This window comes from Fragaria vesca, linkage group LG3, assembly GCF_000184155.1.
Source record: "Fragaria vesca subsp. vesca linkage group LG3, FraVesHawaii_1.0, whole genome shotgun sequence".
In the NCBI taxonomy this organism is placed as follows: Eukaryota; Viridiplantae; Streptophyta; class Magnoliopsida; order Rosales; family Rosaceae; genus Fragaria; species Fragaria vesca.
In genome coordinates this window covers 4,999,034-5,012,696 of record NC_020493.1, presented here as the reverse complement: position 1 = coordinate 5,012,696, position 13,663 = coordinate 4,999,034, and the positions used below count along the sequence as shown (strand labels likewise).

At 37.9% G+C, this 13,663-nt stretch overlaps 3 protein-coding genes across 3 annotated transcripts; 1 reads left to right on the top strand and 2 right to left on the bottom strand.

The window, feature by feature from the left end:
* Positions 1-19: 19 nt before the first annotated feature.
* On the top strand, positions 20-2,387 carry LOC101296841 (coatomer subunit epsilon-2-like). The gene is made up of 6 exons (XM_004293652.1): positions 20-360; positions 454-605; positions 1,141-1,276; positions 1,361-1,516; positions 1,803-1,882; positions 1,997-2,387. The coding sequence occupies exons 1-6, from the start codon at positions 97-99 to the stop codon at positions 2,088-2,090; spliced, it is 882 nt and encodes a 293-aa protein (XP_004293700.1). The 5' UTR covers positions 20-96; the 3' UTR covers positions 2,091-2,387.
* Positions 2,388-3,239: 852 nt separating this feature from the next.
* LOC101295113 (UDP-glycosyltransferase 76F1-like) lies at positions 3,240-5,283 on the bottom strand. Its single transcript, XM_004293646.1, has 2 exons — positions 4,767-5,283; positions 3,240-4,249 (listed from the first exon to the last, which is right to left on the bottom strand). Exons 1-2 carry the CDS (start codon positions 5,233-5,235, stop codon positions 3,369-3,371), a joined length of 1,350 nt encoding a protein of 449 aa, XP_004293694.1. The 5' UTR covers positions 5,236-5,283; the 3' UTR covers positions 3,240-3,368.
* A 1,407-nt stretch (positions 5,284-6,690) lies between these two features.
* LOC101297122 (UDP-arabinose 4-epimerase 1-like) lies at positions 6,691-11,845 on the bottom strand. The gene is made up of 11 exons (XM_004293653.1): positions 11,392-11,845; positions 10,676-10,808; positions 10,226-10,350; positions 9,568-9,681; positions 9,325-9,432; positions 9,142-9,233; positions 8,740-8,881; positions 8,560-8,654; positions 7,673-7,802; positions 7,356-7,500; positions 6,691-7,248 (listed from the first exon to the last, which is right to left on the bottom strand). The coding sequence occupies exons 2-11, from the start codon at positions 10,734-10,736 to the stop codon at positions 7,004-7,006; spliced, it is 1,257 nt and encodes a 418-aa protein (XP_004293701.1). The 5' UTR covers positions 10,737-10,808; positions 11,392-11,845; the 3' UTR covers positions 6,691-7,003.
* Between the last annotated feature and the right edge of the window lie 1,818 nt (positions 11,846-13,663).

The following is a 13,663-nucleotide window of genomic DNA, read 5'->3' as shown; positions in this document are numbered from 1 at the left end:
ACTAATAGTTTCTTCTCTCTCTCTCTCTCTCTCTCTCTCTCTCTCTCTCTCAGATCTGCAACTGCATATCGAAACGAACCAGAGCCGAGCACCGCCATGGCAGCACTAGCAGCAGGACCGGACCACCTCTTCAACCTCCGCAACAACTTCTACCTTGGCGCCTACCAGGCCGCCATCAACAGCAGCGACCTCCCCAACCTCTCGCCGGACGAAGCCGTCGAGCGCGACTGCCTCGTTTTCCGATCCTACATAGCCCTCGGCAGCTACCAGCTCGTCATCAACGAGATCGACTCCTCCGCCGCCACTCCTCTCCAGGCCGTCAAGCTCCTCGCTCTCTACCTCTCCGGCCCCGATTACAAGGTCCGTCCCTCAAAGATCTCTAGGGTTTCGAATTGTCTCGCGTTTTTGATTGGAAAATGTGAATTGGAAATTGGAAAATGTGTGTGTGTGCAGGAATCGGTGATCTCGAATCTTAAGGAGTTGCTGGCGGATCCGGCGATCGGGAACAACCCGATTCTGAGGATGGTCGCCGGGACTGTGTTTATGCACGAGCAGGACTACAATGAAGCTCTCAAGTACACGCATGCCGGCGGCAATTTGGAACTGTACGTTATTTTCTGATTTCACTGAAGTAAAGGTTTACTGTTTAGATTTGCTTTTGGATTTTATATGGTGAAGTATGTCTAACGAATGAAAATTGGATTCGTTAGACTAATTGTTACGAATTACAATGGTTTGCATTGCCATTATGTTAAGGGATGCACAGTTTTCATGAGCTAGATAGTCCTACTAGAGCTAGCACTCAACTTGGTTAAAATATGTACAAGATCACTCAAAAACTCTGTTACAAGTGGCAGGAAACTTACATTCGAAACAGAATTTAAGGTTTAAAAATGTCGAATACAGTAACTAGTTGCCTATCTATTGTAAGTTTTAAATAGGCTATGCAATGTACCTCTTATCATCTGTTTGCTTCGTCTTTAATGATAAGTTATACTTTGACGACCAGTTCATACAATGCCATATAGGCAGAATTATCAAGGCCTGTGATATAAGTGTTAAAATCATGAAGCAGAATCATCAAATGCTGATGATCTTGTTATATTCTCTAGTCTGATGCATGCTGCTTATTTGTTTTAGGGATGCGCTGAATGTTCAAATATTCATCAAGATGCATAGGGCTGAATTTGCTGAAAGAAAGCTGAAGGAAATGCAAAAGATTGATGAGGACCACACCCTAACTCAACTTGCAACAGCATGGCAAAATCTGGCAGTGGTAATGAATTTTGTTTTTCTGTATAGTTCTCTTACAGAGAAGTTATACAGTCTATGTATCTAAATACACTTTCATTGTATTCAGGGTGGTTCTAAGATACAGGAGGCATATCTCATCTTCCAAGATTTCTCTGAGAAGTCTCAGGTTACAACCTTGATTTTGAATGGAAAGGCTGTTTGCTGCATACACATGGGAAACTTTGATGAAGCTGAAACACTGCTTCTTGAAGCACTGAACAAGGCAAGTGTGATTAATTAGTCGTAGCTTTTTCGAGATTTTGAAATGTCTAGGGTCCTAGGGGGGGATGAATGTAATATAATTTGCACTAAACACATGATTACAGCCTTTTGGCTGAACTCAATGATTGGATCGTTACACACTAGTTTATTGATTGTGAGTTCAATATTGTTGTGTGCATCGTCATGGATTTAGTAATGCTCCAAATATATGAACATCCTGATTTTCAATTAGAAAATGGCACTGAATATAATTTGAGTAATGTGGAATCATTTTGTGTTTCTCACAGGATGCAAAGGATCCAGAAACTCTAGCCAACCTGGTAGTATGCTGTCTTCACCTTGGAAAATCACCTTCTCGTTTTCTCAGGTAAAGCTTGTTGGTAAATACAAGATTGCGCAGTCATAGTTCTGTCATTGTATAATTCAGGTGGTAGATACCGTATAACATAATGATTAATGATTCTACTATCACTGCTTTCAGCCAATTAAGACTTGCACATCCAGAGCATGTCCTCGTCAAACGTGCCGCAGCTGCAGAAGAGAGCTTTGACAGAGCTGTTCAATCAGTTGCTTGAAATCTCAGAGGTGGATTTCACACACAAGAGCTAATTTCTGCTATTGTATACTCCTCACACCTTTTGTGACGGTTCTTCTTTTGATTTTGTAAGCTAAGAAATTGAGAATATATTAATTGAATTGAAAATGTGTATTTGGTGACACAGATCAAAGTTTTATACTATTCGTTCCTGATCTCATTGTTGGATATGATACTGCATGTATTAAATGTTTTCAGGAATTTGGATTATGGATGTGTGCGTCGCACTTCTGTTCTGATGCGTCGTTTGAATTTTGAATGATAAATTCTTAACTAGAGAGGTGTGACAGGAGCTATTTGCTTCATTGTTGTGTTTTGATCTGCATTGTTACCTTCTTTCACAAGTTTTCCCCAATTGAAAGCTCACAAGCTCAATCTTTGGATATTATGCAAGCTTTTAAAGGTCTCCTCGTTATTCTAAACTGAGCTTAAGGAAATTGTGGTTAAAATGGCAAGTATGAAGCTATACAAAGAGGTTATGCTCTGGCTGGAATGAGTTCACATTCACGGCAGAGAGCCTCTGCAAGGGGGTAACGCACAAGGTTCTTGCCTGCAGCAAGGGGGTAACGCACAAGGTTCTTGCCTGCAGGCTGCTTGCTTCAGCCTACAGGGGGTCGCAGCCAACTTGCTACTAGAGCAGCATGTTGTTTTTGTTTCCTCTGATTGCATGGACTTTGCTGCTAGACTCTGGTGAAGATGACTGTGATGACGATATGGAATTTGCTTTATTTGACGGAGCCGCTGAACCCCCTCGAGGTGCTTTTGAGACGATCACTGGAAGAAAATGGGGTGAAAGATGAGAGGGGACATGAATGGGGATGGAAGAAGTGAAAGTAAATCCATACATTTTGAGAGGAGAGGAACTATGCAACTTAAAGCCTCAGATTTGAGAGAATGCTCGGAAAAAACTCACTGTAGATGGCGGAAAGCCAGAGAAGCTAGGCGATTCTCTGTCCTTGGTAGGCTCAAGAAAAACTAATCCAACTGGATGGAGGACCCTCAGTATTAGGCACAGCCGCACAGTACACACTTAATAATTGTCTGTTTGGCTAAAGTGCAAGTGTGCAGCATCTTATTTTAGTGATAACTTATAAAGAAAATACTCTGTTCTAAATCTCAAATGGTGATCCCCCTAGAGTGGGATCTTTGAGTTCATAAGATGGGATGGGCACAAGGATACCAAGGTAGAAAATGGACACAAAATCTTGCTAAAAACAGCTTACAGCTTACTAGCTATGAGCTAATTTTGGAGAGCAAATTAGTCAAATGATAAAATATGTTCGACCAAGCCATCCAAACATTGATATGAAGAACCCCCTGGTCTGCAGCAAACATTTGCCTTCTCCATTAGCTTCATGCTTCTGTCTCTGATTTCTCCGCCTTCTTTCTCCTCCATTAGTTTCCTAATTGTTCCTTCAATCTCACCTCTCTCGATTTCATTCTCGAACTGCAACCCTATTTTCCAAACCTTACTTACATACCTTGCAAGCACCAGTTGATCACTGAAACAAGGCAAACAAATCATAGGGACACCTTCACAAACACTCTCCAATGTCGAATTCCAACCATTGTGAGTCCAGAAGGCTCCAACTGATGGATGTGCCAACACTTCCTTCTGGGGTGCCCATTTCACAATGTGACCTCTCCCATTCAAATTCTCAAGAAACCCCTTAGGCAGTGGTTCGAGCCAGTTTGAACCGTGGACTAAGCCAGGTCGAACCACCCACAAGAAAGGTTGGTTGCTGTTGCCTAGTCCCCAAGCTATCTCCAAAAACTGAGCTTTGGTTATTGCTGCAATGGTCCCAAAGCTAACATATATAACAGAGTTTGGTGCTTGAGTGTTTAGCCAAGAAATGCAACTTTGGTCACTAGTTGAAGAAGAGGCTTCCTCAGGGACACACTTGTGAAATGGGCCTATTGGGAAAACTGTAAGATTAGGGTATTGTTTCTGCAATGTTTCCAGTCCTTGTTCTTCAAGGTCTCTAAAAGTGTTAAAAATGACTCCATCAGAGGCAGCAATTTTGGTCACAATAAGGACACATAGTTCAAAATGTTTCTCCTGGTCGCTCTTTGGGATCACCGGAAGGTCTTTGATTCTGAGAGGGGGAAGCTCCTTCACCGCCCTTTCTGGTTGAGAATCTGATGTCAATAATCAAACTAATGTGTGTTAGGTTTCTCAAATCTTACTTAGAAAGGGATTCCATAGTATGAACTGAAGGTCTTTGTAATGCAATCCAATATTGTCACAACTCAATCGTCAGTTGTTGTTTCAATGATTCTTCTTCACAAAACTATGACTAATAGTTGGAGGTTTGAACATGAATGATGGCAGGAATTGAACTAAACAGTCCTCAGTCCTCACAATAGGTTGTGTGAAGGAAATGCAAATGAAAGAAAAGGAATGTAAACCTTATTCGTTAATTACTTCAATCTATCATTACAAGTTCAACTCATAATACAACATATGCATTTTCTCTTCCAAAAAAATCAGCACGTACTATAGATTTGACGCTCTATTTCATCAATATAATGCGTGTTAGGGTCCAAATTTAAGTATGAAACCGAGACATGCATGAAACCGTAATATTATTTGGCAAACATTTTTGATAAGCAAAACTGATATCCGTAGCCGAAAAAAATAAGTAACAAAGTTCACCTTGCGTGACTGGAAGGTAGCCCTTCTCTCTTAGTAGTGGAAAATGAGTAAAAACAGCATAGCAAGTCATACTCCCAGTCTCAAAGACAATCCTTGGGAGCTTAAAGCTCTCAGCAACAGATTGAGTGAAGTGAAATATAGAGTCAGAGATTAAACAAGCAACTGGCTCCTCTGATAACAAGCTAGACAAGCATTCCTTGAAGGGCTGCACACACTTGGTATTGAAAAGAGAGAAGAGAAGGATGATATCTTTGGGAGAAGCCTCAGTTTCAGACAACCCATCTGGGATTGATTGAAAGGTGAAGTGTGGATGGAGTGAAGGGTTTGGGGAGTTGAATTGGGTGTGTATGATGGTTATGGAGAAGCTTTTGGAGTATAGAAGATTGGCTAGCTTTAGCATGGGGTTTATATGGCCTTCAAGGGGAACTGGGAACAAGATCAACCTCTTTCCCTTTGTAGGTGGCTCCATTTTGATCAATTTAGAAGGGCTCTTTTTGAGTGGATTCTATTTGTTCTTGAGTCTTGACTCTTGACCAACTTCTTTATACTGCTCCTCTTTCTGCTCAGCTACAGGCCGTGTTTGTTTAGAAGGATATAACAGGTGGATTTGATTAATTTTTTCCTATCTGCTTAGAACATGTGTTTGGACGTTTGGATAAGTCGTAGGCAGATAACTCATGTCCTGTCAGACCCTGATTTCCGATCTTGTTGGGAAGGTCAAACCACCATCGGCGAAAAAAAAAAAAAAGACTCGTTCGAGACCTTCTTCAACCTAGATGTCCCATTATTGCCTCTCATCATCTCCTTCTACTTTCTTCTTCTTATATTTTATGCTTTCTTTCACTCTTCTCTACCGAAGTCGGTGTCCTGCAGTAAATTGAAATCGCCGGAATGATTGAATGTGTGCCGTCGGAGAACATGAACATATCCCGAGAGCATGGGCTATTCTGGAGATTGCCCCTTCTGTGAAATCTATTTGAAATCTGAAAGGGAGCTCTAACTGATTTAATTTTTGTTTCATTGATTCTGTTCGAATTCTTTTATCCAGTCTTGTTGTAATCTGGTTGTTTCAAACACTAGATAACAATAGTCAATTCATGTCCTATGCTAATTCATTCTGGTTGGAATGCCAATCTAATCTAGTCTCCCCTGGCAAACACCTCCTTCAAGTCTACACATAGAATTTGAAAGTTAGGTGCCACAGTCACAAGCCTAATAGGGGGGCATAATGGAGCTACATTGAGGCCAAGGGGTGCCATGGCATTATGCAGTTATGATTAAGAAATTTGATATAATTAGAAGCAAAAGCTTTGTAAATTGTAATTTATGAGGTTTGTCCCCCCATTCCTTTCCTATTAAACCATAAGCACCAATTATATTGTTATTAAGTTTAATTATCCAACTTATTTCTCCTACCTTAATCAACTCTTGCCTTGTACTCTAATCCATAATCAATTCCATAATGAATTATTTCTTTCTTCTCATTCTATTATGTACAGATAATATGAATTCCAAATTTCATATACATTTTTTTTCTTCAGATTAGTAACTATGATGTGCAAAATACAAAAGTTAATTATCTTTTGATATTGTATTCAAAAACATATTGTTATTCAATTTTCAAATTCTATGTTTTTACTTTGTAACTTAGCCCCCTTTATATATAATCATGGCTCCGTCATTGAGCATTTGGTCACTTTTTATCACTAAAATAGAACAGATTAATTCATGATAATATTGTAAATGGACTAAGCAAACTCAACACAAGTCTTTTTTTTCTTATATACCCCTTTCTTTTGCTTATAGTGTAAAAGCTTTGTTTCACTTCTTCAGAGGAAGCTTACAAAGGCCAAAACAATGGAATGCTTGAGATCATGAGATGGTGGGCACAAGGATACCAAGGTAGAAAATAGACACAAAGCTTCCATAAAAGGCATACCGCTCCTGGGCATCATTTATTGATATCATCATTCAAATACATGTAACACAGGCTGCTCCTTTTTCCGGCCACGGTATAGGCTGCTCTCTACTACTACTAAAGAATAATATAATATAATGACAAAAAAACAATTAATCCCCTAATCTTTTTCTCAATGGTAATTCAGAAACCCCTTTCGCAATTGAGCTAAAGACGTGTGGATCAAGTCAGCAGCACTGCAAGGGATATTGTGGCAATCCTGGCAGGGTTTGCAACAGCTGTGACCCAATTAGAGAAGACATCATCGAGGGGGTATCTTTCAAGAAGACACTACCATTGTAGGGGTTCCGTATCCATCACGGTGTGACTTTTGCCATCTCCATGCAACCTGCAAACTCTCTTGAAGATTGGCGTGTTGTGCTGTCCAGTTTAGTTCACGCAAGATCTTAGATGGGTCACTGTAGACTTCAGCGTAGTCACCAGGCCGGCGGGGAAGGTAATCCACTTTGATGTTCACCCCAGTTGCCTTCTTACATGCCTCCACAAACTCCTTTACAGAACTACCTGGTAATAGACACCCACATACAAGCTTAAGACAACATTTGAATGTCTGACCAAAAAAAACTTGGACTTCGAAATGCAATAAAACATATAGATTACATTAACTTTACCTTTTCCAGTGCCAACGTTGTAGATTCCCACTTTACTGGGCCTTGCATGCTCAAGAGCTTTCACATGGGCATCAACCAGATCAGTAACATCAATGTAGTCCCTTATGCAAGTGCCATCACTTGTTTTATAGTCTGTTCCTCTAACCTGCAAAGCACTTAAAGCAATTATGATTCCAACCACTCTTGAAGATCACTGGGAAAAAGAATCACCAAATCATACCAAACAGCAGAACATACTAATGCGAAGACCATCATGGTGATAATATTTATTTATGTGAAAAACCAAAACTCCATTTTGTGAATATAGAAAGCCATACCTTCAACCCAGGAATAATACCACGAGCTGCATCAAAACAAGCTGCTGATATGCGGCCATGCTCACGAAGTTCAGGTCTGGGAGCTTCACCTAATCTGCCCTCTGGATCTGACCCAATCACATTGAAATACCTGAAAGATTCCAAAATAAATATACATTGATAAATAAAGATAACCCATAAGTTTAAAGAAATCTTCATTTAATAGATGGTTTTAAGGCAAACATCTAGTTTGGTTTTTAACCCTCATGGCCAATGGCTGGAAACCGTTTTACACAAGGGCCAAACCATATGCAGATCCTATCAAATGCTAGTACTAAGATTCTACATGTATAAAAGGACCTTGCCGAGAATCCAGGGTTATCAGATGGACTTGCCCTTATAATGAAGTCACTCAAGCTGCTGAACTACCACAACCGAAAGAATACAGACAAAGAGAAGAAAAGTTCAGCTATGAAGAAAAATTGAAGGAAAACTTCTACTCTGAACAGCACTAAGGATGAAAGAACTTCTTTAATAGCAGAAAAAGGAAAATTAACAGACACAGAGTCAATTTGGCACAGAATAAGCCATTACTGATAACCTCAAAACTAATGGAAAGGCTGTAAAGTTTTACAATATCCCCAATCAAAACCCCAGCATCCATTGCCATCTAAGCTATGGCCCAGGGCACCAAGGTCTCAACCACCACGTGTGCAAAACTAAACCAGAACTTAATGTGATGAAGAACTGAAGACCACTGGTCAACAATATATTTTTCATGCTTTAGGTTCCGTTATCAAATACATCAAGTCGTTTCCAATGATGAGAAGCCTTTGATTACTAAAAGAAATGTCCTATTTGTCAATATTCATGAACAAGCAAATTAGTGTTTATATGAAGGCACCAACCTCAGGATCATGACTGCCATGTTTGAATTCTTAGAGAAATCCAGGATCATGTCCTCTGCCATCTTCTTAGCTTTTCCATATGGATTAATTGGGACCTGGATTTTTAAAATTATGTGAATTTACAACCGGAAAATAGTTTCTTTGTTGGAAGCAAATCAAAACCATAGTTTAGAATCCAACCTGTGTGGTTTCTTCAGTAATAGGCATCTTTTCTGGTTCTCCATATGTTGCACACGTGCTAGAATATATCAATGTCCTCACACGATGTCTAGCCATTGCCTCTAATACTACCAATGTATTTGATGTAATATTATGGTAATACCTGTGAAAAAGGCCAAACATGTCATTAAAAGATCGATTGTGATCTTATAGATATGATGCACCCTTTGACCTTCTTATAATTGACAAGAGCTGCAGTTTTACATTCTGAATAGCCTTTAAGAATTCAAATGTGGAAAAAACTTGTCCACAAACTTGGTTATTTCTGTCATTTTGAAACTGTTGTAGACCGAAGAAGACTCTCGGGAAGCATATTTATATCATGTTAAATATTCCTGAATCCAGCTTACGGGAAGTACTTACTTAAGTGGATCAAGGGTGCTTTCCCCGACATATGCTACAGCTGCAAAATGCATCACAGCATCAAAGGCATTCTCTGAAAATATTTTATCAACCTGGAATGTTTAGTTAAGGCTACATGGACAATCCATTTTCATTTGCATAGATATTATTTGACAGTGATTATAAAGGAAGTCATAAGGATACAGATTTTGGATTGCCCAAGTCAGCATAAATAAACTGCAACCTCCCAGGCTCAGGAAATAATCCTTGGAGAACCTTGACAGCACCTAAGTTTCCCCGCGAAAGGTTATCCTGTCAAAAAGCAAAATTCGTAAAGATCTAGAGTAATTACCAATCAAATGTCAGCCAAAAGAAACTTGTTAATCAGATGATCCAGATACCGAGATACGTAATATAAGATCCAACAGAAATCCAAAAGAAACCTACCACAATAGTTACACGATATGAATCCTTTAGAAGTCGTAATGCAGCATGTGAACCAATATAACCAGCACCTCCCGTTACTAGAACATGAGTTACTCCTGAATCACGAATGGAGAACTGGACAGAAATGGTTCATGGAACAAAAGTTTAGAGCTTTGTAATGTCATGAAACTTCAGAATTGATTTACAAGACATCGAAAAGAAGATTCTTCAAAAACTTAAAAGCAGCAAGATTTAATCAAGTTCTTATATCTTATCTATAGTATCCACAATATCCAAACAGGAAAATTGAAAGAAATAAGAAATTCACTCTGATCGAACATCAAGGAAGCTACAGAAGATAATTATAAGCATGTATAGGAAACAAAACATAAGGTAATGCTATGGAACAACTTTGATCATCACAACCAGAAGAAAGACCATAATTGTTATGATGATTTCATCTATAAAGGATCACACTAACATCATGTTTTCACCACTGTCCTGGAAAAAGTGATGAACTTTGACCCTTATTCTTTGAGCAAATGGAAAGGCAGCTAATGGAGCTTTTGAAAATCACTTAACCAGGAAGAGTTGATAGTGCAGTATAAAAACGACCATTGAGCTGAGAACCACACGAGTATTATCATGCATTTTAGCATACACAGGATCAAGGGATTACCGTGCTAGAAGGATTAAATGATGGGGATTGTTTCAGCATAATAATGCATAATGCGGTAAGGGCAGCAGCCAATATGATTTTTCCTACAAAATTGTTCTTCCTCTTGGGATCTGGGTAATCCATGCCTACAAGTAAAATTGAATTAGGCAGACATTCCAAATAGAAACCAATGCAATCAAAATGTGAAGAAAAAACATATTCAAACTCTTTGTAAGACAAAGCCATACAAACTAATAAGCACATTTCACTTCAAAATATTTCAAGGAGACTCTTATTTCAGCTCAAACTCCTCCGCATCCTATTTTCTCCAGAAACTCGATGATAAAAACCCTGACTCATCCTTTCAGAATGGTGAAGGTGAAAGTGCTTAAACTAACACCCAACCAGAAAATCTGATAATCAAATTAACATGACAGAAGAGAATAGATATGAGCACAAATGGAATCACACCTCCAAGCGACATGGGTCTAGTTGATCGTGACTCTCGTCTGCCCCTGGCAAAATTTAGCATTTCAAGAATCTCTACTATGCTAATAAAGAGACTACGATCCTATGCCTCAATGCCAATGAGCAAGTTAAAGACCTGCAATGAAAACCAAAAATCAATCAGCAAGGTATTCAAAATTTGTGGTAAAATTCATTAAAACACAAAAGGTGTCATAACTGGGGCCCTATCAACAAAACAAAGAAACAAACAAAAAGGTTTGAAATTTCAAAAGAGAAATCAATCCAGAACTGCAAGGACACACATAGAACTCCTGGAAATTTCACCACACATCTTCAAACTCCAGAAACAGAAGAACAGACAGATTCATAATATGAAGATCCAAGCCATATAAGAATTCAAATAACCAGAGCCCAACATTCCCAAATCTACGGAAATCACATGCACATAGTTTTCTGATTGTCAGAAACTGTCCCCAATGCTAAAAAAAAAAGAAAAAGAAAAAGACGAACTTTGAAAGGACCATTTTTCAGAACCCAGTATCAGAAAAACACACCCAATACGATACACAGCAATAAAGTCTCAAAATTTTCAAGATCCAAACAGACCCACCTGCAAATTTGATCCCCCACCCAAAACCAAAATCCACCACTACCCCATTTATATGATCACAATGTTACAGCCAAAGTTCAAAATTTTAAGCAGAAACAGACTCAAATACCTGAACCCAACAAATCGAAATCACTAACAAACCAAGTCCCCGATTGCAGAAGAAGCTATCAGAAGCAAAAACCGAAATCATCCAGATGCGAAATCATGAGGTGAAGATCAAAAAGGATGGAAATTTATAGAGCTGCATGTACCAAACTAGTTGACCGCAATTTATAGAAGCAAGAAAGAATGAAACGTACAGAGAGGAAAGGTAAGAGAGAAACGTACAAGAGGCAAAAGGAGAGAGAAAGAGAGAGATATAGATACAGAGTGAGAATTAGAGAGAGAGAGGGTGAGGAGGGTCAAGCTTTGTTTGATGTGTTTGAGGATTTGAGAAAATGTGGAGGAGAGAAAGAAGAGGAGAAGAAGAAGGAGAAGGAGAAGGAGAAGAAGAAGGAGGGTGTGATTCTAATAATAGAGACACCGGGATTCCTCAGAAAGGAGAAGTTCATGTTCTCTTTTGTTTTTCTCTCCTGTTTTTTGCACTTTTTTCTTTAATTGATTTTAGAGTTTCTTTTTTTTTCTTTTTCAGGGAGGGAATGAACTAATTCCGATGACAAAATTCATACGAATAATTATACATATTAGGCATGAGATAAGCTCTAAATAAATTTAAAATGACACAAAATTAAAATCTGAAAAGACTGAGAAATAAAATCGAGATATGAATCATAGATATATATCGTATACTGAAAATGTTTTAAACTCCATCTTTCTGTAGTAATACATACATGTGGTAAAAAAAAATTGATATAAAGGATGAAAAATGAAAATTAATCAGGAAAACGTGAAGCAACAAATAAAAGTCTCAGTCTTTCTCCCTAAAACATAATCATTTTTGTTTTACTTTTTAGTTTTATTTTTTTCATTTTTTATTTTTATTTTTTCGTTTTCGGTATGAATGTCTTTGTTTTGTTGGGCGGGGAATGCGGGACTGACTTCTCTGCCGCCACCAATCGAAGGCTTCCATGGAAGTCCACCCCTTTGGGTCTGTCCTCTGTGGGACCCCTATCTTATGACTACTTTTGGAAACTTTTTTCTTGGTGATTTTAGTAATTTTCTTTTTGAAAATATCTTAGCAAGATAAGTTTTGGCTTTAAGTACCATTTTTTGGTTTGTATCCGAACCGAGTGGAGTGATTTTTTGAACACCATGATTGAGTTCGTGGATGTTGGAACACTTGAAACATGGTTTGGTTGGAGCCTTTGAGGTAATATTATGTGTCGTTCATCTTGGTTTACCAATATACGGTTATATTTTTTTAAATTATAATAACGATATGTATAAACAGTAAGTTAAGAGAAATGAATGCAAACACAATACAAATAAAGACAACAACTACTCCTAAAATTACCAGTATCACATTACTAAAAATCAAACGTAACGTTGTCAACATAACATAACACAAGACCCTAATGTATCCGGTAAGCTACTTCTTTTCTAATCTAGTTTACTGTATTTTGGGTAGTTTTCAAATATTTCATTATTTCATACTTTTTAAGTATGGGAACATTTACAATGGCATGAACATATAATCAATGTTACGAAAATTAACAAGTATAAAATATATATTCTCCATGCAAATAACACCTAAATTACAAGATTGTCGTCAAAAATTAGTTCAACTGTAAAATGGTTTTGCTCTTGAGTTGTGATGTCAATTGTATTTGATATATTTTGGACCATACATATTTTCTTTTCTTTTTATGACATTCGGACCAGACATGCTTGAATATGAACTGTTGATAGTCATTGAAAAGCAAAAAATTGGATACTGATCGTGATGAGCACGACGCTAAGTGTTTGGCCGCCCAACTATATGTAGCTAGCTGCTTCACAATAGATTTTGAATTTGGAAGCTATTAGGCAATTGAAGAATATTGGACAAAAGTGATTCATATTTGCTTGTAATCTTGATGATTCTCGACCAACTTTCTAAATCGCCTTACGATTGTATTAGCTTCGCTCATTATTTTGATTATCGTAAGCTCAGTTTTTCTATATGACATACATATGAATATTGTAGCACATATATAATAAATAAATAAATAGTATAGTGTTTTCCGTCCTAACTTATGATATTAATGAAGAAAATATTTAAACTTGAAATGTTTTATTTACAACACAAATAATCATCATAAATCATAAACCACTCTTAACATATACATATATAACAATAAATCATTACATTTATATTAAAATTAACTCGTCGCATCATTTGAGAAACTACTCACAATACATCCTTATACGACCACAATCTCACACTTCTTCAATCCACATTA

What these genes read in the sequence shown, in the direction of transcription:
- LOC101296841 (XM_004293652.1), top strand. Translation starts at nt 97, where the DNA reads ATGGCAGCACTAGCAGCAGGACCGGACCACCTCTTCAACCTCCGCAAC. An exon ending in TTCTTGAAGCACTGAACAAG is followed by an intron (nt 1,517 to 1,802) that starts GCAAGTGTGATT and finishes TGTTTCTCACAG; the next exon opens with GATGCAAAGGATCCAGAAAC. An exon ending in TCACCTTCTCGTTTTCTCAG is followed by an intron (nt 1,883 to 1,996) that starts GTAAAGCTTGTT and finishes CACTGCTTTCAG; the next exon opens with CCAATTAAGACTTGCACATC.
- LOC101295113 (XM_004293646.1), bottom strand. Translation starts at nt 5,235, where the DNA reads ATGGAGCCACCTACAAAGGGAAAGAGGTTGATCTTGTTCCCAGTTCCC. An exon ending in CTACCTTCCAGTCACGCAAG is followed by an intron (nt 4,250 to 4,766) that starts GTGAACTTTGTT and finishes TATTGACATCAG; the next exon opens with ATTCTCAACCAGAAAGGGCG.
- LOC101297122 (XM_004293653.1), bottom strand. Translation starts at nt 10,736, where the DNA reads ATGCTAAATTTTGCCAGGGGCAGACGAGAGTCACGATCAACTAGACCC. An exon ending in AGCACCCTTGATCCACTTAA is followed by an intron (nt 8,882 to 9,141) that starts GTAAGTACTTCC and finishes CCTTTTTCACAG; the next exon opens with GTATTACCATAATATTACAT. An exon ending in CAACGTTGGCACTGGAAAAG is followed by an intron (nt 7,249 to 7,355) that starts GTAAAGTTAATG and finishes GTCTATTACCAG; the next exon opens with GTAGTTCTGTAAAGGAGTTT.